We start from the raw sequence: 21429 nt of genomic DNA, 5'->3' as shown, positions 1-21429 counted from the left end.
TTGTGTAAAACTGTATATTGCATTTATCTTATACTTTGATATATGTAATTTTTAATATATGAATCTATCATACTCACAACCTAAACTTTTAAAGTCTAAATTAAACCTTATATATAGGTTTTCAAAAAGGCAGAGGAACCAGAGATCAAATTGCCAACATCTGTTGGATCATCGAAAAAGCAAGAAAGTTTCAGAAAAACATCTATTTCTGCTTTATTGACTATGCCAAAGCCTTTGACTGTGTGCATCACAATAAACTGTGGAAAATTCTGAGAGAGATGGGAATACCAGACCACCTGACCTGCCTCCTGAGAAACCTGTATGCAGATCAGGAAGCAACAGTTAGAACTGGACATGGAACAACAGACTGGTTCCAAACAGGAAAAGGAGTCCGTCAAGGCTCTATATTGTCACCCTGCTTATTTAACTTATATGCAGAGTACATCATGAGAAACACTGGGCTGGAAGAAGCACAAGCTGGAATCAAGATTGCCGGGAGAAACATCAATAACCTCAGATATGCAGATGCCACCACCCTTATGGCAGAAAGTGAAGAGGAACTAAAGAGCCTCTTGACGAAACTGAAAGAGGAGAGTGAAAAAGTTGGCTTAAAGTTCAACATTCAGAAAACCAAGATCATGGCATCTGGTCCCAACACTTCATGGCAAATAGAAGGGGAAACAGTGGAAACAGTGGCAGACTTTATTTTGGGGGGCTCCAAAATCACTGTAGATGGTGATTGCAGCCATGAAATTAAAAGATGCTAAAATAAATAAATAAAATAAAAGACGCTTACTCCTTGGAAGAAAAGCTATGACCAACCTAGATAGCATATTAAAAAGCAGAGACATTACTTTACCAACAAAGGTCTGCCTAGTCAAGGCTATGCTTTTTCCAGTAGTCATGTATGGATGTGAGAGTTGGACTAGAAAGAAAGCTGAATGCCAAAGAATTAGTGCTTTTGAACTGTGGTGTTGGAGAAGACTCTTGAGAGTCCCTTGGACTACAAGGAGATCCAACCAGTCCATCCTAAATGAAATCATTCCTGAATATTCATTGGAAGGACTGATGCTGAAGCTGAAACTCCAAAACTTTGGCCACCTCATGCAAAGAGCTGACTCATTTGAAAAGACCCTGATGCTGGGAAAGATGGAAGACGGGAGGAGAAGGGGGCGACAGAGGATGAGAAGGTTGGATGGCATCACTGACTCAATGGATATGAGTTTGAGTGAACTCCAGGAGTTGGTGATGGACTGGGAGATCTGGCGTGCTGCAGTCCATGGGGTTGCAAAGAGTTGGACACGACTGAGCGACTGAACTGAACTGAACTGAACTGATAAAATCTGTCATTAAAAAATATTTCTTTTCCAAGACATAACCTGTTAAGAAGCCATGAAGGTTCTTAGTTGTTCAGTTGTGTCTGACTGTGGCCCTATGGATTGCAACCCACCAGGCTCCTCTGTTGATGGAATTTTAGGTAAGAACACTGGAGTGAATTGCAGTTTCCTCTGGTGGCCAATGCAGGGTCTGAACCTGCATTTCCTGTGGCTCCTGCATCGGCAGGTGGATTCTTTACCACTGAGCCACCTGGGAAGCCCCAGGATGGGGATATTAGGGAAGTTAAGCGGAAGAGGCACAGCAACCATCTTTAAGAAGTTGTCAGAAGCATCCAGGGGCATTGATATAAGCAGAATAGAAAAATAAATGTGTAAATAACCTGTGGTAATACTCTGAAGCCCACAGACCAAAGTACAGAGCTAACTTCCAGCTAATACTTATTCTCTTCAGCAACTTTTTCTGCACAAACCTCTTCAAATTCATTCTCTAACAGTTTCTCTTGTCTCTAATGAAACCCCCACACCTTCCCAATTTTGTCTCCTTTCTTACTTACCTGAAGTGGAATGTGTAAAAACAAAGGATTTATCGTTAGTGTATTCTGTACTCCCTGTGCTGTTTTCAGAAAGGAGGTAAATGAGTATTTTATGTTTTTCTAACAACAACAACAAACACCAATACAGTGTTGTGGTCTTTGAAGAACTTTTTCCTGGGACAGCAAAAGAAAAGCATTTTGCCTACTTGACTAGAAAATGACTACAGTCTAGATGAAAACCACATTTGGAAATTCTAAATAATGTAGTTGTATATTACAGTATTGGGGAAAATATGAGAACACAGCACAGAATTTGATTTCAAAACTATCATGTTCATTTCAAAACTTAAAATGTTTTCATCTGTGTGAGGTTAGAGAGACAGAAGGAAGTACTTTTTCTAACCAAGAAATGAAACCGAAAATCAAATTTAAATTAAAAAGAAACTGAAAAGCAAATTCAAAGGTAAATTAAAAATTAAACACATTACCAAGTTAACTCTTAAACTAGCCCTAAGTAGGAATGTAGCTTGTGGTTTGATTTCCTAGGTAAACTTCTCTTAATCGCAGGAAAGAGCCTGCTGAAAAGCCAGACAGTCACATGGGTTTCCCTCTCTTTCTTGTTTTGGCTACAGAAATAAGAAGTGCAAGAAAGGCTGAAGCAGCAAATTCTGGAGGGGAATAAGCCACGTGCAACATGCAGAATTTTTTCTTAAAGGCATGGAAAAGAATTACAACTACTCAGCAGAAGGAAAGGAAATTAATGCCCTTTTTGATAAACTATAAATAAGAAGTAAAGTTCTGACTCCATGTTAAAGAGACCTGAGTAAAGTTTTTGAGTTAAAGTGTTTCACAGAACATTTAAGTATGGCTATCTAAAACCACATAAAATGAAAGTAAAAGAACTTTCCCACTAATAAAAAGGAAAACAGGATTTTAATTATGCAGAGATAGCTTCTCAATCTAGTGAAAGTTAGTAAAATACTTCTATATTTGTACTTATATCTGTTCTCTCCTATATCTCTATTTATACTCATCAATTACATAATACCTCAATATGACCCAATTTTAAGTCAATAAAGCAATCTAAGCTTTAAAGGTATGTTGTACCTTCTTTTAGTTACTACCTAGAGAGGTCTGCCTATCAATAATTTCAGCTGACACCTGAACAACTCGAGGACTAGGGGGACCTAACATAGTCAAAAATCCCAGTATAATCTCACAGTCCACCCTTCTTATCTGTAGTTCAGTTCAGTTTAGTTGCTCAGTCATGTTGGACTCTTTGCGACCCCATGGACTGCAGCACGCCAGGCTTCCCTGTCTATCACCAACTCCCGAAGCTTGCTTAAACGCATGTCCATCAAGTCGGTGATGCCATCCAACCATCTCATCCTCTGTCATCCCCTTCTCCTCTGCACCCAGGAATTAAATCAACAGAGGATGGTGTAGGACTGTAGTATTTATTATTGAAAAAAATCCACATGTAAGTGGACCTGGGTAGTTCAAACTCCTGTTTGAAAACAGTCAACTGTATTTCACGAATTACAATGTGGTAACCACTTTCATCACAATCACTTGAAAAATTCTGTTAAACATTTGGATTCCTACTGGACCCCACCCAAGATCTACAGAATCAAAAAGAGTGCTCAAGGAATTTGCATTCTTCACATCCCACCCCATCCCCCACCACAGGTAATTTTAAACACTGCTGCTGCTGCTACTGTTAAGTCACTTCAGTTGCGTCCAACTCTGTGACGCTATAGACAACAGCCCACCAGATCTCTCTGTCCATGGGATTCTTCAGGCAAGAATACTGGAGTGGACTGCCATGCCTCCTCTAGGGGATCTTCCTGACCGAGAGATCAAACCTGGGTATCTGATGTCTCCTGCACTGGCAGGCAGGTTCTTTACCACTGGAGACACCTGGAAAGCCCAGTTTTAAACACTAATGTTTAATAACTACTGTAGTAGGGTCTAAGTAACAAGCAGTCAGAACTCCCTGGGTACAACTTTTAATGTAGTCAATAGGGTTCCTAGGAATAGGAATAAGTCACCTCAAAAAGGTTTGGCTTTCCCTTTCTGAATAATACATTTGGAGATGGGTAACAAATGTATCACTTCAAAATCTGCCAATGTTTCCACATTTCCCCATAACTTTCCTACCACAACATACTAAGTATAAAATATATGAATAAGCCAAGTTAAACGGCTCATGAATTTAAACTTAAAAAGTGTCTTTCCCTGTCTATATAAGGTCCTTAAAACAACAAAAGATACAAATATTTTAATCTTTCTCAAAATTCTCTCCTTTCAGTTCCTTCTCAGACTTGCTTTTTAGGCAAAGCTTCGAGACTTCTAGAAATGCTGTATCATTACACCAGAGCCCATTTTAACACCCATCCAATCCCAAATACAAACTGTTTTAAAATCTACCACACATGGAGATTCCTTAAAAAACTGGAAATAGAACTGCCATATGACCCAGCAATCCCACTGCTGGGCATACACACCGAGGAAACCAGAATTGAAAGAGACACGTGTACCCCAATGTTAATCACAGCACTGTTTATAATAGCCAGGACATGGAAGCAACCTAGATGTCCGTCAGCAGATGAATGGATAAGAAAGCTGAGGTACATATACACAATGGGAATATTATTCAGCCATTAAAAAGAATACATTTAAATCAGTTCTAATGAGGTGGACGAAACTGGAGCCTATTATACAGAGTGAAGTAAGCCAGAAAGAAAAACACCAATATAGTATACTAACGCATATATATGGAATTGAGAAAGATGGTAACGATAACCCTACATGTGAGACAGAAAAAAGAGACACAGATGTACAGAATAGTCTTTTGGACTCTGTGGGAGAAGGCGAGGGTGGGAAGATCTGAGAGAACAGCACTGAAACATGTATATTATCTATCATATATGAAACAGATCGCCAGTCCAGGTTCGATGCATGAGACAGAGTGCTCAGGGCTGGTGCACGGGGATGACCCAGAGGGATGGGATGGGGAGGGAGGTGGGAAGGGGGTTCAGGATGGGGAACACATGTAAACCCATGGCTGATTCATATCAATGTATGGCAAAAACCACTACAATACTGTAAAGTAATTAGCCTCCAACTAAAATAAATTAATTAAAAAAATAAAATCCACTACACAAATTGTACAATGCTTCTTTAGTGAGTACACAAAAAATTCATCCCGGGCTCTCCCTTTTTTTAAACCAGTGATTTCAGTGGGAAAGGGATTGTGGCATTCTCCTGTAGTCTGAATAATAAGATGTGGGTTGTCACTATACATCACATAATAAATACAGGGCATTTGCCATATTATCTCATTTAACGCTCATGACAATCCCATGAGATAGCTATCGTTATGACCCACATTTTACAGATGAGTTGTCTAAGGTCCAGAGAGGTCAAGTTACCTATCCGTAAGTACACAGCTAGTAAGCTAATTTTCATTCCAATCCCAAAGAAGGCCAATGCCAAAGATGTTCAAACTATCATACAATTGAGCTCATTTCACATGCTAGCAGGGTTATGCTCAAAGGTCTTCAAGCTAGGTTTCAGCAGTAATTGAACAACTTTCAAATGTAAAAACTCTGTTTAGAAGAGGCAGGAACCAGAGATCAAACTGCCAACATGGAGAAAGCAAGGGAATTCAGAAAAACATTTAGTTGTTTCACTGACTACAAGAAAACCTTTGCCTGTGTGGATCACAACAAACTGTGGAAAATTCTTAAAGAGATGAGAATACCAGATCACCTTACCTGTCTCCTGAGAAACTGGTATGTGGGTCAAGAAGAAACAGTTAGAACCAGATGCAGAACAACTCACTGGTTCAAAATTGAGAAAGGAGTACGACAAGGCTGTATATTTTCACCCAGCTTACTTAACTTACATGCAGAGTACATCATACAAAATGCCGGGCTGAATAAATCACCAGCTGGAATCACGATTGCCAGAAGAAATATCAACAACTTCATATATGCAGATGATACCACTCTAATGTGAAGAAAGTGAAGAGGAAATAAAGAGCCTCTGGATAAGGGTGAAATAGGATAGTGAAAAGCCTGGCTTGAAACTCAACATTAAAAAAACAGATCATGGCATCTGGTCCCATCACTTCCTGGCAAACATTTGGGGAAAAAGTTGAATCAGTGACAGATTTTATGTTCTTGGGCTCCAAAAATCACTGCAGATGGTGACTACAGCCATGAAATTAAAAGACACTTGTTTCTTATAAGGAAAACTATGACAAACCTATACAGTATATTAAAAAGCAAAGACATCACTTTGCTGACAAAGGTCTGTATAGTCAAAGCAATGGTGTTTCCAGCAGTCATGTACAGATGTGAGAGTTGGACCATAAAGAAGGCTGAGTGCCCAAGAATTGATACTTTTGAACTGCGGTGCTAGAGAAGACTCCCGAAAGTTCCTTGGACTGCAAGGAGATCAAACCAGTCAATCCTAAAGGAAATCAACCGTAAATACTCATTGGAAGGACTGCTGCTGAAACTGAAGCTCTCATAGTTTGGCCACCTGATGGGAAGTGCCAACTCATTGGAAAAGACCCTGATGCTAGGAAAGACTGAAGGCAAAAGGAGAAGAGGGAGGCAGAGGATGAGATGGTTAGACAGCACCACTGACTCAACGGGCATGTGCTGTGCCTTTGCTCAGTCACTTCAGTCATGTCAGATTCTGCGACCCCATGGACTGTAGCCTGCCAGGCTCCTCTGTCCACGGGATTCTCCAGGCAAGAACACTGGAGTAGGCTGTCATGAGACGGTTAGATAGCATCATCGAATAAATGGACATGAATTTGAACAAACTCTGGGAGATGGTGGAGGACAAAGGAGCCTGGTGTGCTGCAATGCATGGGGTCACAAAGAGTCGGACACAATGTAGTGACTATAAAACAACAAGCTAATTCAAACCCAAGCAGCCTAACTCCACAATCAGCATCTTTAAGCAGTACACTATAACCATCCAGGGCTTCTCTTGTGGCTCAGCTGGTAAAGAAACCATCTGCCATGCAGGAGACCTGAGTTCAATCTCCAGGTTGGGAAGATCCCTTGGAGAAGGGAAAGGCTACCCTCTCCAGTATTCTGGCCTGGAGAATTCCATGGACTGTATAGTCCATCGGGTCGCAAAGAGTCAGACACGACTGGGCAACTTTCGCTTTACTTTACTTCACTTCTATATCCATTCTATTGCTTAAAAGATTCCACCTGCCAAGGGCAAGTCCCCTGAATCCACTTAAAGGTTGTGGATTATGAAGCATCTAATTTTTTTAATGTGCTTTTAGGTTAATTTGCAGTATAACAAGGCTAGGGACTATTGTACTAAGCTATCAGTTCCCCAAAGTGGCACACTGACAAACTTTGAGAAAAAAATCATGGTCTGGAAGTTAAAGTATCAAACTCCAATTCACTGATTAACTAGAATTTACTTATTATCTTACTCTCTCTCTTTCCTACCCCAAAGAAATCATAAAGAAAAAAAAATCTAGAATTGATAAAGAAAAAAAAAAAAGAGCTGATGGTCTGTTTATGAGACACTAAACAAAGATCACTGATGTTTACACTGATGTTTAGCATGATTACTCTCAGGCAGAGTTAGGCCTTTATCAAACAAATGTTCAAGGTAGAATTTAGAGTTGAAGGGTATTTCTATCCCTGGCAACTTTTTCATTTTACAGATGAAATAACATGCTGTTTTTTAAAAAGCATTCTCTTTAATTCAATTCAATCCACATTTGTAGTATTTAGCCAACAAGTAGTTGAGATTTACACAGTGAGTGCAAGTGAATCACACAACATGACAGTGTATTCGAGCTGAAAGGTACTCTGAATCGCTAAATTTCATAGAGGAGGAAAGTGAAGTGAAGAAACTTAGTGATTTGCCCAAGATCACATAAATTGTTTAATGATACAAGAAAGAAACTACCCAGGACAAAAGTCAAGTTTCTTATTTCTCAATATAATAGGATTTTCACTACATCAAAAGCTATGTTTTCATTCAAAAACTTCTTATAATTCACAGAAATCAATGTATTAGCTTCAAACCCCAGGAATCATACCTATGCCTAGTTCTGATTTTTTTTTAATTAACTCTCTGTCTCTGGGAAAAGAGCTATAAAATAAAAATAAACCCTACCTTTCTTAGGTCACAGGAATAATTCAGGATTCAAAAAAATTATAAAGGAAAGACATATTAAAAAAATTTTATAAAAATATCAAAAGATGTAAAATTAAAATATACTTGACATTTTTTTCCAGAGGCAAATGGGTAATGATTGTCAAATCCAAATAATCTGAATGAAAAGCTTTAAAAAACATTGCTTTAGATCACTTAAACTCATTACCATGTCTAGTTCATTTCCAATACTAAATTAATACCATCTTACTAAGCGATGGCTAGCAAATAGAAGCTAACCTTGATTTTCCACAGAGTATTAAAGAATGAATAAAGTGATTCATAAAATTCCTTCTACTTTAAACAGCTCTGATTTTACAGTAAAACACAATAGTTTCCCAAATAAAAGTCTTACAGCCAACAATAAAGGTGTGGTGCACACGTGGTCAGTTGTGCCCGACTCTCTGTGACCACACGGACTGTAGGCAGTCAGGCTCCTCTGTCCATGGAATCTTCCAAGCAAGAATACTGGAGCGGGTTGCTACTTCCTTCTCCAGTGGATCTTCCCAACCCAGGGATTGAACCCGAGTCTCCTGTGTCTCCTGCATTGGCAGGCAGATTCTTTACCAATGAACCACCTGGGAAGGCTCTTTTAGTCAATAATTCTATGCCAAACAAAACGTGAAGTTTAACTGTAATAATGTACAAATGATGGATTCTTAGTTGTGACAAATGTACCACAGTTATGTAACGATGTCAACAGGAGAACCAGACGAGGGATATACCAGAACTTTCTATAGTACCTTTGCAACTTTCCTATAAACATAAACCTATTCTTAAAAAAGTATCTTAAAAAATAAAAAGTAAATCTCAAAAAATAAAATAAAATAAAAAGTAAATCTCTGTCTTACCATGGAAGCCTGGATTCTTAACCAATGGACCACCAGGGAAGTCCCAATTCCAAGTTAATATTAGAGTCTGCTTTGTTAACTGGGGCTTAGGGTTAAAATGTTAGTTTAGTTTAGCACTTCGAAATAATGTTTGAGTGATTAAAATTAACTAAGTCCCACAAAAATTAGAGTTTCCCAATACTTTCTACTGAATTTATATTCAGATGATTACATCTCTAACTATGAACTCCTTGAATCACTGTTGGATTTCTAATGGTTTGGTATAGATAACTAGTGTTTTGCAGTTGGTTGCTTTTTTTAAGAAATTATTGGATCTGAGCAGGGGAAAGGGCTAGACGTAAGAAAAGGAAACAAAGACTCTTCAGCCATTAGCTCCCCAATCTAATATTATAATGGGTAGCTTCACAACACTCTAAAATCTTAAAAGACTTATTCTTATTCTAGAGCAACTAATTATACATTCTTTTCAGTTTTTCTAAAACTTTACACATTTTAATTATATTAATATAAAAGTAATGTCCAATGAAATTTCCTTAGTGGCACATTGATGAATATTTTTATAGTATTGTAATAACAAAAAATTAATGTTTAGAGCAAGATATTTCTTAATTCTCCTTTTAGATAATCATACCACACCTGTAATAAAGAACTGTTTGCTTTAGGGAGCTGTAAAAATCTTTTAAAACTTATCAGAGGTTTGATATTTTACCTTTTCTTAACTGAAACATTAAAGAAGGGATTTGTTTGTTTGTTTATTTGTTTTTGAGAAAGTGGTCCTGAAACTGTGGCTTTTATTTTAGTTGACTGGGAAGAATATACACTGTGGGACAAATAAGGGAGCCCTATCTGACGAAGGTCAATGATGGCTCAGTCAGGTGAATAATGATTTATTTCATCAACTAGTGTACATCACAGAGAAGGCAATGGCAACCCAGTCCAATACTCTTGCCTGGAAAATCCCATGGACAGAGGAGCCCTGGTAGGCTGCAGTCCATGGGGTCGCTAAGAGTCAGACATGACTGAGCGACTTCACTTTCACTTTTCACTTTCATGCATTGGAGAAGGAAATGGCAACCCACTCCAGTGTTCTTGCCTGGAGAATCCCAGAGACAGCGGAGCTTGGTGGGCTGCTGTCTATGGGGTCGTACAGAGTCAGACACGACTAATGCGACTTAGCAGCAGCAGCAGCAGTGTACATCAACTAAATTTTGAGTAGTAGTGAAAATATGGTTGCTTTTGTTGTTTCTGAGAATCTTAAATTAAGAAAAATTATAACAAATTTTTAAAATTCTCAATGTCATAACAAAAAGAATATATATTCTCAACAATTTTCATAGTGGGGAGATTGGAGACTGCTTATATATGAAAGTGAAAGTCACTCAGTCGTGTCTGACTCTGCAACCCCATGGACTATATAGTCCATGGAATTCTCCAGGCCAGAATACTGGAGTAGGTAGCCTTTCCCTTCTCCAGCGGATCTTCCCAGGCCAGGGATAGAACCCAGGTCTCCCACATTGCAGGCGGGTTCTTTACCAGCTGAGCCACAAGGGACGCCCAACATGTGAAAAGAAACCACTAAATGAGCCTACCATTGCTAGTCTTCCCTATTTAGCTACCCATAATAAAAAGAGATCCACAAAAATCATTTTGTGCAACGTTTAGGAAGTTTCAGGGTAAGCTACATGAATCTCTATGTTCCAGAGTCTATAAAATCAATCTATAAAGATGTATATAAATTCCAGAATCTATAAAGTTTATCTTTCAGATAGAAGGAAAAAAATCTTTAGTATTTTTTCCCTACCTTAGTCATGCCCTTTTAAGTTACTAAATTCTTGTGATTTATCATGCAGATTAAAAAAATATATATATTAACACTATCAGGAAACACAGATACATACTTGTATGCTTCTAAACAACAGTGACTTTGTCAGTGCAATCAGAACAAAAGTATTCAATTTGAGTATTAATACTCAAAAGTATTAAATGGCTTTTAAAATACAACTATTAAGAGCATACATAAAAAGAAAAACAAAAAGGAGTGTATAACTTAAAAAACAAACCAGTCTAGTTTGAAAACAAGACTTGGATTAGCTTAAAGGACCCATAAAAATGGTTTAATGTTACTTCACTTTCAGAACAGAATAATAAACATACCCTTGAGAAACAAAGGCTAGCCTACAAACACAAGAGATTTGTCTTTCAGCTTTCACCTTCTCACTGCTAAGTTGGTGAGAGTGGCAGCAGTGGTATGCACCTCGCACTTCAAAACTGTGAGAGACAGGAAAAGGCCAAGGACTGGAGGGAATGGTACTTCTGCTGCTGCTGCTGCTAAGTTGCTTCAGTCATGGCCAATTCTGTGGGACCCCATAGATGGCAGCCCACCAGGCTCCCCATCCCTGGGATTCTCCAGGCAAGACTACTGGAGTGGGTTGCCATTTCCTTCTCCAATGCATGCTGCTGCTGCTAAGTCACTTCAGTCTTGTCTGACTCCGTGCGACCCCATGGATAGCAGCCCACCAGGCTTCCCTGTCCACAGGATTCTCTAGGCAAGAATACTGGAGTGGGTTGCCATTTCCTTCTTCTGAATGTTACTTCTAGGGCTCCTGTAATCAAGTCACTATAAACATAGATGCCCAAGTGCAGCTGAGGCAAGCTCCCAACAGTCTGAAATAGAACTCACTTCATCTAGAAGGGAGGGCAAGCAGGAAAGAGATAATGAGAAGTGTTTTGGACCAAACTCTTTTTTCTCCTACATGATTTCTACCCTACTCAGTGAGGCTTCTGTAAATGATGTGCCTTGATTGAACTAATTTTTGTAATAACAGATAAACAGAGCCATAAAATGGTCCACTCTCTTTAGCTGTAAAAGGTTAAAACAAATATGAAACTTGTCTTTTAACGTATTTCTTCTTATAGATTTTTTGATCCAGTTAAGAGAAAGAGAGGAAATGGAAAGGAGAAGGGAAAGATTTAGATAATCAGGTGGGAAAGAAAAGAGTCACAGGTAAACAGAAGTTATGATTGAATTCCTGGAATCAAAATCAGGAACCCTGGTTTCTAACCTGGCTCTGCCATTAGCTGACAACTGTTTATGGGAAGAAAAACACTCCTAGGTTGTAGGGAGAAGAGAAATTTCTGATTATTCTTTTTGGGAAATAGAAGATTTGTTCAAAATTACACTACCTAGAGAACAGTAAAAGAGGGAGAGTCCATGAAAGTTGTCACTTCAACACAATCTGAATGGGATTCTTCTTATAACACTAGATATTTTAGATTCAGAAATGAAGGTCATAGTTTTTGCCTTGAAGGTGTTCAGCATCTAGTTAAGGTTTTGACTAAAACGCTAACAGAAAAATAGTTCTAACGTCTGATTCTGTCCTTTTCCAAGAATGTTATATGAAGGAAGTAATGATGCTTAGAATCATGACATCCATCTCAAAAATGAAGCTTAGAGACATTAACTTCAGGGGACCTAAGTTTACTGACTTTACACTCAGTGCTCTGATACACATGAAAAGTATATCATATGAACATAAACTAAGCCATATGAATGTCAACTAGCTATGCTCTCCAAAGCCCTGTTCAAGTCTAAAACTGTCTGATACCTGACATCAAAGCATGACCAATAAATACCCACAAGTTCCACACAAAAAAAGGAAATATCTACAGACTTCACACACCTTAAGAGCTTTAAAAATATTGCCATGACTAGCTTTAAGTATGTCTCTTTGCACAGATCTTTGCATAATTTGAGGCACAAATGCACATTTCACTACTATATATGTTGTCCTATGAGTAAAACAGGGCTTCTCTGGTAGCTCAGCTGGTAAACACTCTGCCTGCAATGCAGGAGACCTGGGTTTGATTCCTGGGTTGGGAAGATCCCCTGGAGGAGGGCACTGGCAACCCAATCCAGGATTCTTGCCTGGAGAATCCCCATGGACAAAGGAGCCTGGTGGGCTACAGTCTGTGGTCACAAAGAGTTGGACACCACTGAGCAACTAAGCACACACATGACTGAAACATAATTAGGATTTCCCCAATCTTGATTTAAACAGTTAATGCTGTAGAAAAGGAATAAGAAACACTAATTTCAATCAGAAAACTCTGTGAGTCTACAAATATGCACACTAATTGTATAATCCTCTCAAATCTGAGGCTCATTACTTGTTTCTTTATTTCTGTTTTTTGTCATGATCCCTGAAAAGGGAACAAAAACACAGAAGAAAGGAGAAAGAACTTTGAAAGGGAGGGTTTTCCAAGAGGGAATATTTTCCTATTTGTCTAGAGACTTAAAAAAAAAAAAAAAAAAAAGCGTGTCAAAATCTGACTCACAGGAAGCTGCTTTGTTACTAAGGTGCATTAAGATGAGTATTTTCTAACGATGTATTTATCCCTATCAACGTCCAACTGAGAAACCTGCAATGTCCAGCACCACAATTTAACTTCAAGACTAGCAGGTCAAATCACATATACGACACCATAAAAAATTAACAGAAGTTGCCGGAAAAAAGTATAGGTCTATCTAGCCAAAGTGAGGAAAAGGGGTTTTTCTAGATAAAGCGCCATAGTAATTTGGTTTTAAAGGCTGGATCAAATTTTAAACACTAAACTGACGGTATTTTAATAAAGGCCACTGAAACAGGCTGTTAAACGCTATGAAACTCAACCACCTCTAATTTCAATAATTCCCAAACTACTTGAATGGGTTTAGACTTCACGCAGAGACAGCTCTGAAAATGACTTCCCTTTCTCTTTCACAACCGCGCCTGTACACACACACCCCGCACCGCCACCCGCCCCTAAATCCTAACAGTATAGTACACACGGACGAAGAAGGCTATTTCTCCGGTAGAGGCAAAACTGTAGATATGGCACTAGCACGCTGGCCTAAATTCACAGAAACCAGATGTGAATGGCAGGTACAGCGTCCAGCGCAGGGAAACGCCAAGATTGGCTCCCCGCGCTCACAACTTCTCCGATCCAGACGCACAACACAATGCAGACCTAGTTCCTGCCCCCTCCTGTGACAAACCAAAGCTCAGTCCTAACGCCAGCGAGAGCCACGCTGAGGCTGCCCTCACGTCGCTCTCCGGCCGCTCCCGGCCCCAAGCCCGCTCCGATCCCCGGCGTAGCCTGCGCTGTACCTGGCGAAGAAGTCGGCGAAGCCGCCGCTCCGTCGAGCCCGAGCCGAGGTCCCGGCAGGGCCCTGCTCCGCGGCCGGCAAGGACACCGGCGCTCCCGCCGGCGGCAGGTGGTCGCGGGCGCTTTGGCAGCGGCTCACCTCGAACGTATTCCGAGAGTTCAAGCGAACGTCGGAGAAACCGACGCGCGGCTCGGCGCCGGGGCCCCCACTAGTCCTCTCCGCCGAGGTGATGGGCGACGCGCCCTCCTCGGAACCCCCGGCTCCGGCTCCCAGCCGCTCCAAGTCCTCGCTGCCGCTGCTGTCACTGGCCGAACTGTCCCTCGCGCCGCTGCCCGCGCCCTCGGGCTCCTCGGCGTCCGCCGCCTCCAGGCAGCAGCTCCGCAGTGGGTCCTCGAGCGGCGCGGCCCAGTCAGACAGGATGCCCGCGCCGTCCGCGCCCTCGTCGCCAGGCCCGTCCGGACGGAGGCGGCGGTGGCGCGGCTCCCGGCTGCCGGCGCGGGCCAGGTCGCGACAGTCCTGGCCCAGCAGAAAGCCCGAGTCCCCGTTGGTCATGCCTCCGTGTCGCGCCGAGCCAGCATCCGCCGCCTCCGCGTCGCGGTGCTTGGAGCCGGCGTCCGGCTGGCAGGCGTCCGAGCGCGGGGCTGCCGAGGGCGGCGGAGCACAGGAGTGGCCGGCGGGGAGCGGACAGTAGCACAGCCCGGGCTCCAGCTGTCCCCCGGCCGCCGCGAGGTAACGCCGAAGGAGCTGCTGAGGCGGCGGCGTCTCCTCCTCCTCCTCCTCCTCTTCTTCGGGAGGCTCCACAGCGCCGACACCTCCGCCAAAGCCTCCTGTGGCCCGAATCATTTTCCCGTCCAGGCCCGCGGAATCGGGCGCCGGCAAAGGGAGCAACTTGGGGTTTCTTGCCGAGCAGCCTCCGGCATCCTCCGGACCCACCATCTGGGGCCGGGTGAGCGCCGCCGGAGGAGGCAACGGAAGCTCCCCAGCGCAGGCTTGGCCAGGGAAGAGCCCTGAGTGCTGGGGCCGCGGCGGCCACCGCCGCAACGTTCCCAGACCCACCCCTCCCTCCCGAGAATTCAGGCAGTTGCAGGAGGGCGGGCACGCGCCTGGGCTCGCGCACGCGCAAAAGCCAGACCGGTCAAGCTCCGACCTGGAGATTCCGCGAACCATAGAGACGGTAGCTAGAGAGACCCGCTCCGTGACACAGCGACCGGCAATCTGGGATCAGCCCTCTGGACAGTGGAGGCTGGTTGGCCCACTCCGAAGAGGACGGCCATTAGGGAAGCACGGGTATGGGTCCCTTAGAAAAAATTCACTTGATATACTTATATCGGGTTTCCCTGGTGGCTCAGATGGTAAAGAATCCTCCTGCCAATACAGAAGACCTGGGTTCCATCCCTGAGTCAGGAAGATTCTCTGGAGAAGGAAATGGCAATCCTCTCCAGTATTCTTGCCTGGAGAATTCCATGGACAGAGGAAACGGTCAGGCTACAGTCCATGGAGTCGCAAAGAGTTGGACACCAATGAGCGACTAACACAATTTATGGGAATAGAATACAGGATTTAGATGTAAGTCCCTGCACCTCTAGTTTATATCCACTACTCCATTGCCAGTATTCAGGGCTGGTCTCATCTCAAGTGAACACGCTTCCCTCTCCACTTCATCTTTCCCAATATTACCAAAGTTATGTTTCCCATCTAGGACAACGTTTCATCACATCACTCTTAAAGATTTCCATTATCACTTGAGGAGATAGAAGAAGTAGTGTCAGGCAGAGAGGGATGTTGAAGTAATCCCAGCACCCCATGAAAATGGATTAAAATGGGGTGATAATCAATGAATGGAAATGAAGTGTATTTAAGGTAGAAATCCCAAGATTTGGTAACTGTTCAGATAGAAGGACTGAAGCGGGAGTGTTACCTAACATCACCAAGTCTGTGTGCCCGACACATAGGCCAAAACAATGCTAAAACACGAGTTTGGAACAGAGAAAGGTTTTATTACAGGACCATGCAAGGAGATGGGTGGCTCATACCTTAACCCCAAAGTTACTGAAAGCTTTCATCAAAGCGCTTTTAAAAGTAAAAGGTTGGGGGGGGGGGGGGGGTTATGGTTAGTTGCAACTTCTTGGTGTCAGAGCCTTTGTTCTTAAAGTCAGGTCATGGTAGGTAACAATGTTCCTGTAAACCTCTACCAAACGAATGTTATTCTTTGTCGTGAGAAGAAAGGGCAAGGTCCCAAGGTACAACTTTTAACCTCCAAGGCCCAAGTCTTGGCTAACAGGAAGCAGAGCTCAGCTGGCGGTTCCCTCAGGGTCAGGTTCCCCAGACCCTGACCCAACTGTCATCACTGAGGGAGCCAGGCACCCAACTCATCTGGCCCTCAGGATTCTCAGGCCACCCAAAGCGGGAAACCACATCCCACATACTGTGACCCAGGCAGACCACTGCTACTATTAGGTCCCAGAGACAAGGTTCGGGGAGAGGTTCACCACTGCCTCAAGGCCTGGGCCAAGGCTGGTGGAGGGCCTTGATGAGGGCTCTGAAGTCCTACAAAACATAGCCCCAAGCCTGTTCTCTTGGTGCCCAAGCTCTCTCACTGACCAAAGGCCAGATGAACTGGAGGGCCACACACAGAAGGCCAGGATCCACCTTTTACCTCACTCTTCACCTGAGGACCACCATTGTTGGCTGAATCCCTTCACTAACTGTCCCTTCTTAATAGTTGGTTGCTTGTGGGTGGGGCCCACTGCTGAGCTGTCCAATGTCTGAGCAGGGTCATCGGGGTTGCTCATTGACAATTGGTTGCCAGTGGGTGAGGACCTCTGACGCACTGACCAATGGCTGAGCAGGACCCATTTCCTGGTAACAGGGTGCAGAGTAAGGGCACACAGCAATTCAGTTCAGTTCACTTCAGTTGCTCAGTCATGTCCAACTCTTGGCAATCCCATGAACTACAGCAGGCCAGGCCTCCCTGTCCATCACCAACTCCCAGAGTCCACCCAAACCCATGTCCATTGAGTCGGTAATGCCATCCAACTATCTCATCCTCTGTCATCCCCTTCTCCTCTTGCCCTCAATCTTTCCCAGCATCAGGGTCTTTTCAGATGAGTCAGCTCTTCGCATCAGGTGGCCAAAGTATTGGAGTTTCAGCTCCAACATCAGTCCTTCCAATGAACACCCAGGACTGATCTCCTTTAGGATGGACTGGTTGGATCTCCTTGCAGTCCAAGGGACTCTCAAGAGTCTTCTCCAACACCACAGTTCAAAAGCATCAATTCTTCAGTGCTCAGCTTTTTTTATAGTCCAACTCTCACATCCATACATGACCACTGGAAAAACCATAGCCTTGACTAGACGGACCTTTGTTGACAAAGTAATATCTCTGCTTTTTAATATACTGTCTAGGTTGGTCATAACTTTTCTTCCAAGGAATAAGCGTCTTTTAATTTCATGGCTGCAATCATCATCTGCAGCAATCTTGGAGCCCAGAAAAATAAAGTCAGCCACTGTTTCCACTGTTTCCCCATCTATTTGCCATGAAGTGATGGGACCGGATGCCATGATCTTAGTTTTCTGAATTTTGAGCTTTAAGCCAACTTTTTCGCTCTCCTCTATCATCAAGAGGCTCTTTAGTTCTTCTTCACTTTCTGCCATAAGGGTGGTGTCATCTGCATATCTGAGGCTGCTGTGCAAAAGATGAGCTCACTGCACTCTGTTACAGGAGGAACCAGCCAATTACTACAAAACTCTTGAGAATGACGCTGATGTGGTTTGAAAAAATAGATGTGGATTGGAAATAACTTGATTAATAGGGGAAATATAGCTGGGAAAGTAAAGTATCCAGCATTTAGAGTTCTAAAACTTTGGTTAGGGCTTCAGTTTAAAGAGGCAGATTGAAGAGGCATTGCATAATTCAACTAGGTGAGTCACCGGTAACACCTGGGAAGAAAGACTAAAGATGAGGGTGGGGTAGAGACTCAAAGGTGTCGTTATTTAAGGATGGACGAAGAAATCATATTGCAAGGAACTAAAGAGGCACTGCTGCTGCTGCTGCTAAGTAGCTTCAGTCGTGTCCGACTCTGTGCAACCCCACAGACAGCAGCCCACCATGCTCCCCCATCCCTGGGATTCTCCAGGCAAGAACACTGAAGTGGGTTGCCATTTCCTTCTCCAAAGCATAAAAGTGAAAAGTAAAAGTGAAGTCGCTCAGTTGTGTCTGACTCTTCGCGACCCCATGGACTGCAGCCTACCAGGCTCCTCTGTCCATGAGATTTTCCAGGCAAGAGTACTGGAGCGGGTTGCCATTGCCTTCTCCAAAAGAGAGGCACTAGTTGTGGATAAAAGGAAGTGGCAAATATAGACCACTCATTCTAGAAGTATGTCAATGAAAGGATAGCAGCAGGAGAATGGAGAGTTAGAGAAAGCAGCATTGTCAAGCCTTTAAAAAAAATATATATATATATATATATAAAACCTATATATAAGTAATAAAATGCATAAATAAAATGGACATCCATGTGTCTAGCATCCAGTTTAAGAAACATCATGTCTTTTATAATGAGCATTTCTCAAGGTCCTAACTAAAGTGCCAAGGGCATAGTTGGCAATACATTTTTTTTTTCCTTTGTTGGCTGAGAGTCCAAATCTTAGTGCAGGATCTTAGTTCCTTGACCAGGGATTGAATCCTTGCTCCCTGCAGTGGAAACATGGGAGTCTTAACCACTGGACTACAAGGGAAGTCCCTAGCAATACACTTATTATCAAGATTTTTCAGAAGAAGAAATGACCTCGAAGATACAGGTGGAAAGGTTATTACAGGAAGACAGAAAATATTTGTAATTCATATATCTGATAAAGGCCAGTATCCAGAATATATGAAGAACTGAACTACAAGAAGACAACTCAATTTACAAATGAGTTAAGGAGTTGAACAGGTATTTCTCTGAAAGAAGATATGCTAATAGCTGTTAATAAGCATATAAAATGATGCTCAACATAATCTCTGCTGCTGCTGCTAAATCACTTCAGTCATGTCCAACTGTGCGACCCCAGAGATGGCAGCCCACCAGGCTCCTCCATCCCTGGGATTCTCCAGGCAAGAATTCTGGAGTGGGTTGCCATTTCCTTCTCCAGTGCATGAAAGTGAAAAGTGAAAGTGGAGTCGCTCAGTCGTGTCCGACTCCTAGCGACCCCATGGACTGCAGCCTACCAGGCCCCTCCGTCCATGGGATTTTCCAGACAAGAGTACTGGAGTGGGGTGCCATTGCCTTCTCCGAACATATCTCTAGAGATATGCAAATCAAAACCTCAAAGATAGCACTCACACCCACTGTGCTGTGCTGTGCTGTGCTGAGTCACTCAGTCATGTCCAACTCTGTGACTCCATGGATTTTAGCCTGCCAGGCTCCTCTGTACATTGGGATTCTCCAGGCAAGAATACTGGAGTGGGTTGCCATGCTTCTTCCAGGGGATCTTCCTGACCCAAGGATCAAACCCAAGTCTCTTATGTCTCCTGCATTGGCAGACAGGTTCTATACCACTAAGCAATTCTTTACCACTAAGCAATTCTACTCCTAGGTATATACCCCAAAGAATTGAAAACAGATGTTCAAACAAAAACTTGTAGGTGAATGTTTAGAGCTGCACTATTCATGAAAACCAAAAGATTGAAGCAACCCAAATGTCCATGAGTAGAGGAGTTGGTAAACAGAATGTGACATATACACACAGCCATAAAAAGGAATTAAGTATTGATAATACTACAAGTAGATGAATATCAAAAAAATATTAAGCTAAGTGAAAGAAGCCTGACACAAAAGATTACATGTTGTGTAATTCCATTTATATGAACTGTCCAGAACAGGTAAATTCATAAAGAAACCAGATTGGTGATTGTCAATGGCTGGGGCAGGGGAAAAATAGGGCAGGAATGTCACAGATAAAGGGTTTTCTTTTGGGGGTGATGAACATGTTGTGGAACCAGATAAGGTGGTGGTTGCACGACATTGTGAATGTACTAAATGCTACTGAATTGCACATTTGAAAATGGCTTTATTTTATGTGAATTTCACCTCAATAAAAAAGTTAATGTAGGAGATATCTATACATAAGTATAGTTGTACAGTAAAATGGTAAAGATGAGGATAGGTAAAAGAATTTCATTTCAATCTTTTCTTTTTTCATCTTTTTTCCTCTCCTCCTAGAGAATTTATCTCTGCAATTTTCTTCCTGCTGTCAAACCTCCATAACTTATTTTTTTCTCGCAACCACTCTACTTCTCCCTCTATGAATATCATACTATTTTTAAAATCAAGTTTCTCCAAGTTGTTAATTTAGCTCATTTCCTTCCTTCCCCATGGTCAATAGAAGAATGTTTTTATGAACCATAATAGCCCATACAACCCTTCTGTTTTCTCAGTGCAGACTTCAAAATTGACACACGTTTATATTTTGTAACTTTGTCTACAATAACAGTACTGCATAATTAATAATGTTAGTGATTCTTGTTAGTGATTAGTGGTTATACTTCCCACTTTCAACAATAAAATTTTCTGTCTTATCAGATAAGTAATACCATAGCCTATGTTACAAAGAAAAACAAAGTCTACTTTCAAGGTGCAGCATATCCTTTTTGTGGTCATTAAGTGTTTGACATAGAACTTTTGACACCACTTACTACATTACTACCACTCTAGGCATAAATAATATATCCTGGAACATTCCTATAAATCTGGTGAAATCATTATGATGAGAAAGGATATTATCAATCTCTGCCATAAAATATTACCCTAGTTAAAATATGAAGCTCCAATACTTTGGTCACCTGATGCGAACAGCCAACTCATTGGAAAAGACCCTGATTATGGGAAAGATGGAAGGCAGAAGGAGAAGAGGGCGACAGAGGAAGAGATGGCTGGATGGTATCACTGATGCAGTTGATGTGAACTTGGGCAAACTCCAAGAGATGATGAGGGCCAGGGAGGCCTGGCGTGCTGTAGTCCATGGGGTTGCAAAGAACTGGACATGACTGGGTGACTAAACATCATGAAAACAAAATATGAAAAACTACTGATATACTTGGATTCTTATATTTCTAGGAAAATGTGACTTTCACAGAAATTTTCAAAGTATAGAATTAGTTATATCCTATGTGTGACCCAGTCTTCATTATTGAAGGGTGAAGTATGGTACCATTTTTATTATTATTTTGCTACAATTGTACTCAAGGAGAGTACAAAGGCCCTCAAAAAAGACCTCAAAACTCCTTGTATCTTTCTTTATCATCAATTTTTTCTTGTTATACTGAATTTCTAAACAGCATTCAAACAGGTTTATCTTCTATCATGTTAAATCAC

At 42.0% G+C, this 21429-nt stretch overlaps 1 protein-coding gene across 4 annotated transcripts in view; it reads right to left on the bottom strand.

Annotated features, from left to right (window-relative positions):
- Positions 1–21429, bottom strand: part of TBC1D12 (TBC1 domain family member 12) — a 117823-nt gene that overhangs the window by 80497 nt on the left and 15897 nt on the right. For 3 of the 4 annotated variants that reach the window (XM_027960563.2, XM_042238636.1, XM_027960564.2), the window contains exon 1: positions 14076–15128. The exons of the other annotated variant lie outside the window; for it this stretch is intronic. In XM_027960563.2, the coding sequence (XP_027816364.1) occupies positions 14076–15010 (935 nt within the window). In that variant the 5' untranslated portion in view covers positions 15011–15128. Of the gene's footprint in view, positions 1–14075; positions 15129–21429 lie in introns of those variants that run through there. 4 annotated transcript variants of the gene reach the window in all.

This window comes from Ovis aries, chromosome 22 (assembly GCF_016772045.2).
Source record: "Ovis aries strain OAR_USU_Benz2616 breed Rambouillet chromosome 22, ARS-UI_Ramb_v3.0, whole genome shotgun sequence".
NCBI classification, from domain to species: Eukaryota; Metazoa; Chordata; class Mammalia; order Artiodactyla; family Bovidae; genus Ovis; species Ovis aries.
This window is presented reverse-complemented; position numbering and strand designations above follow the sequence as displayed.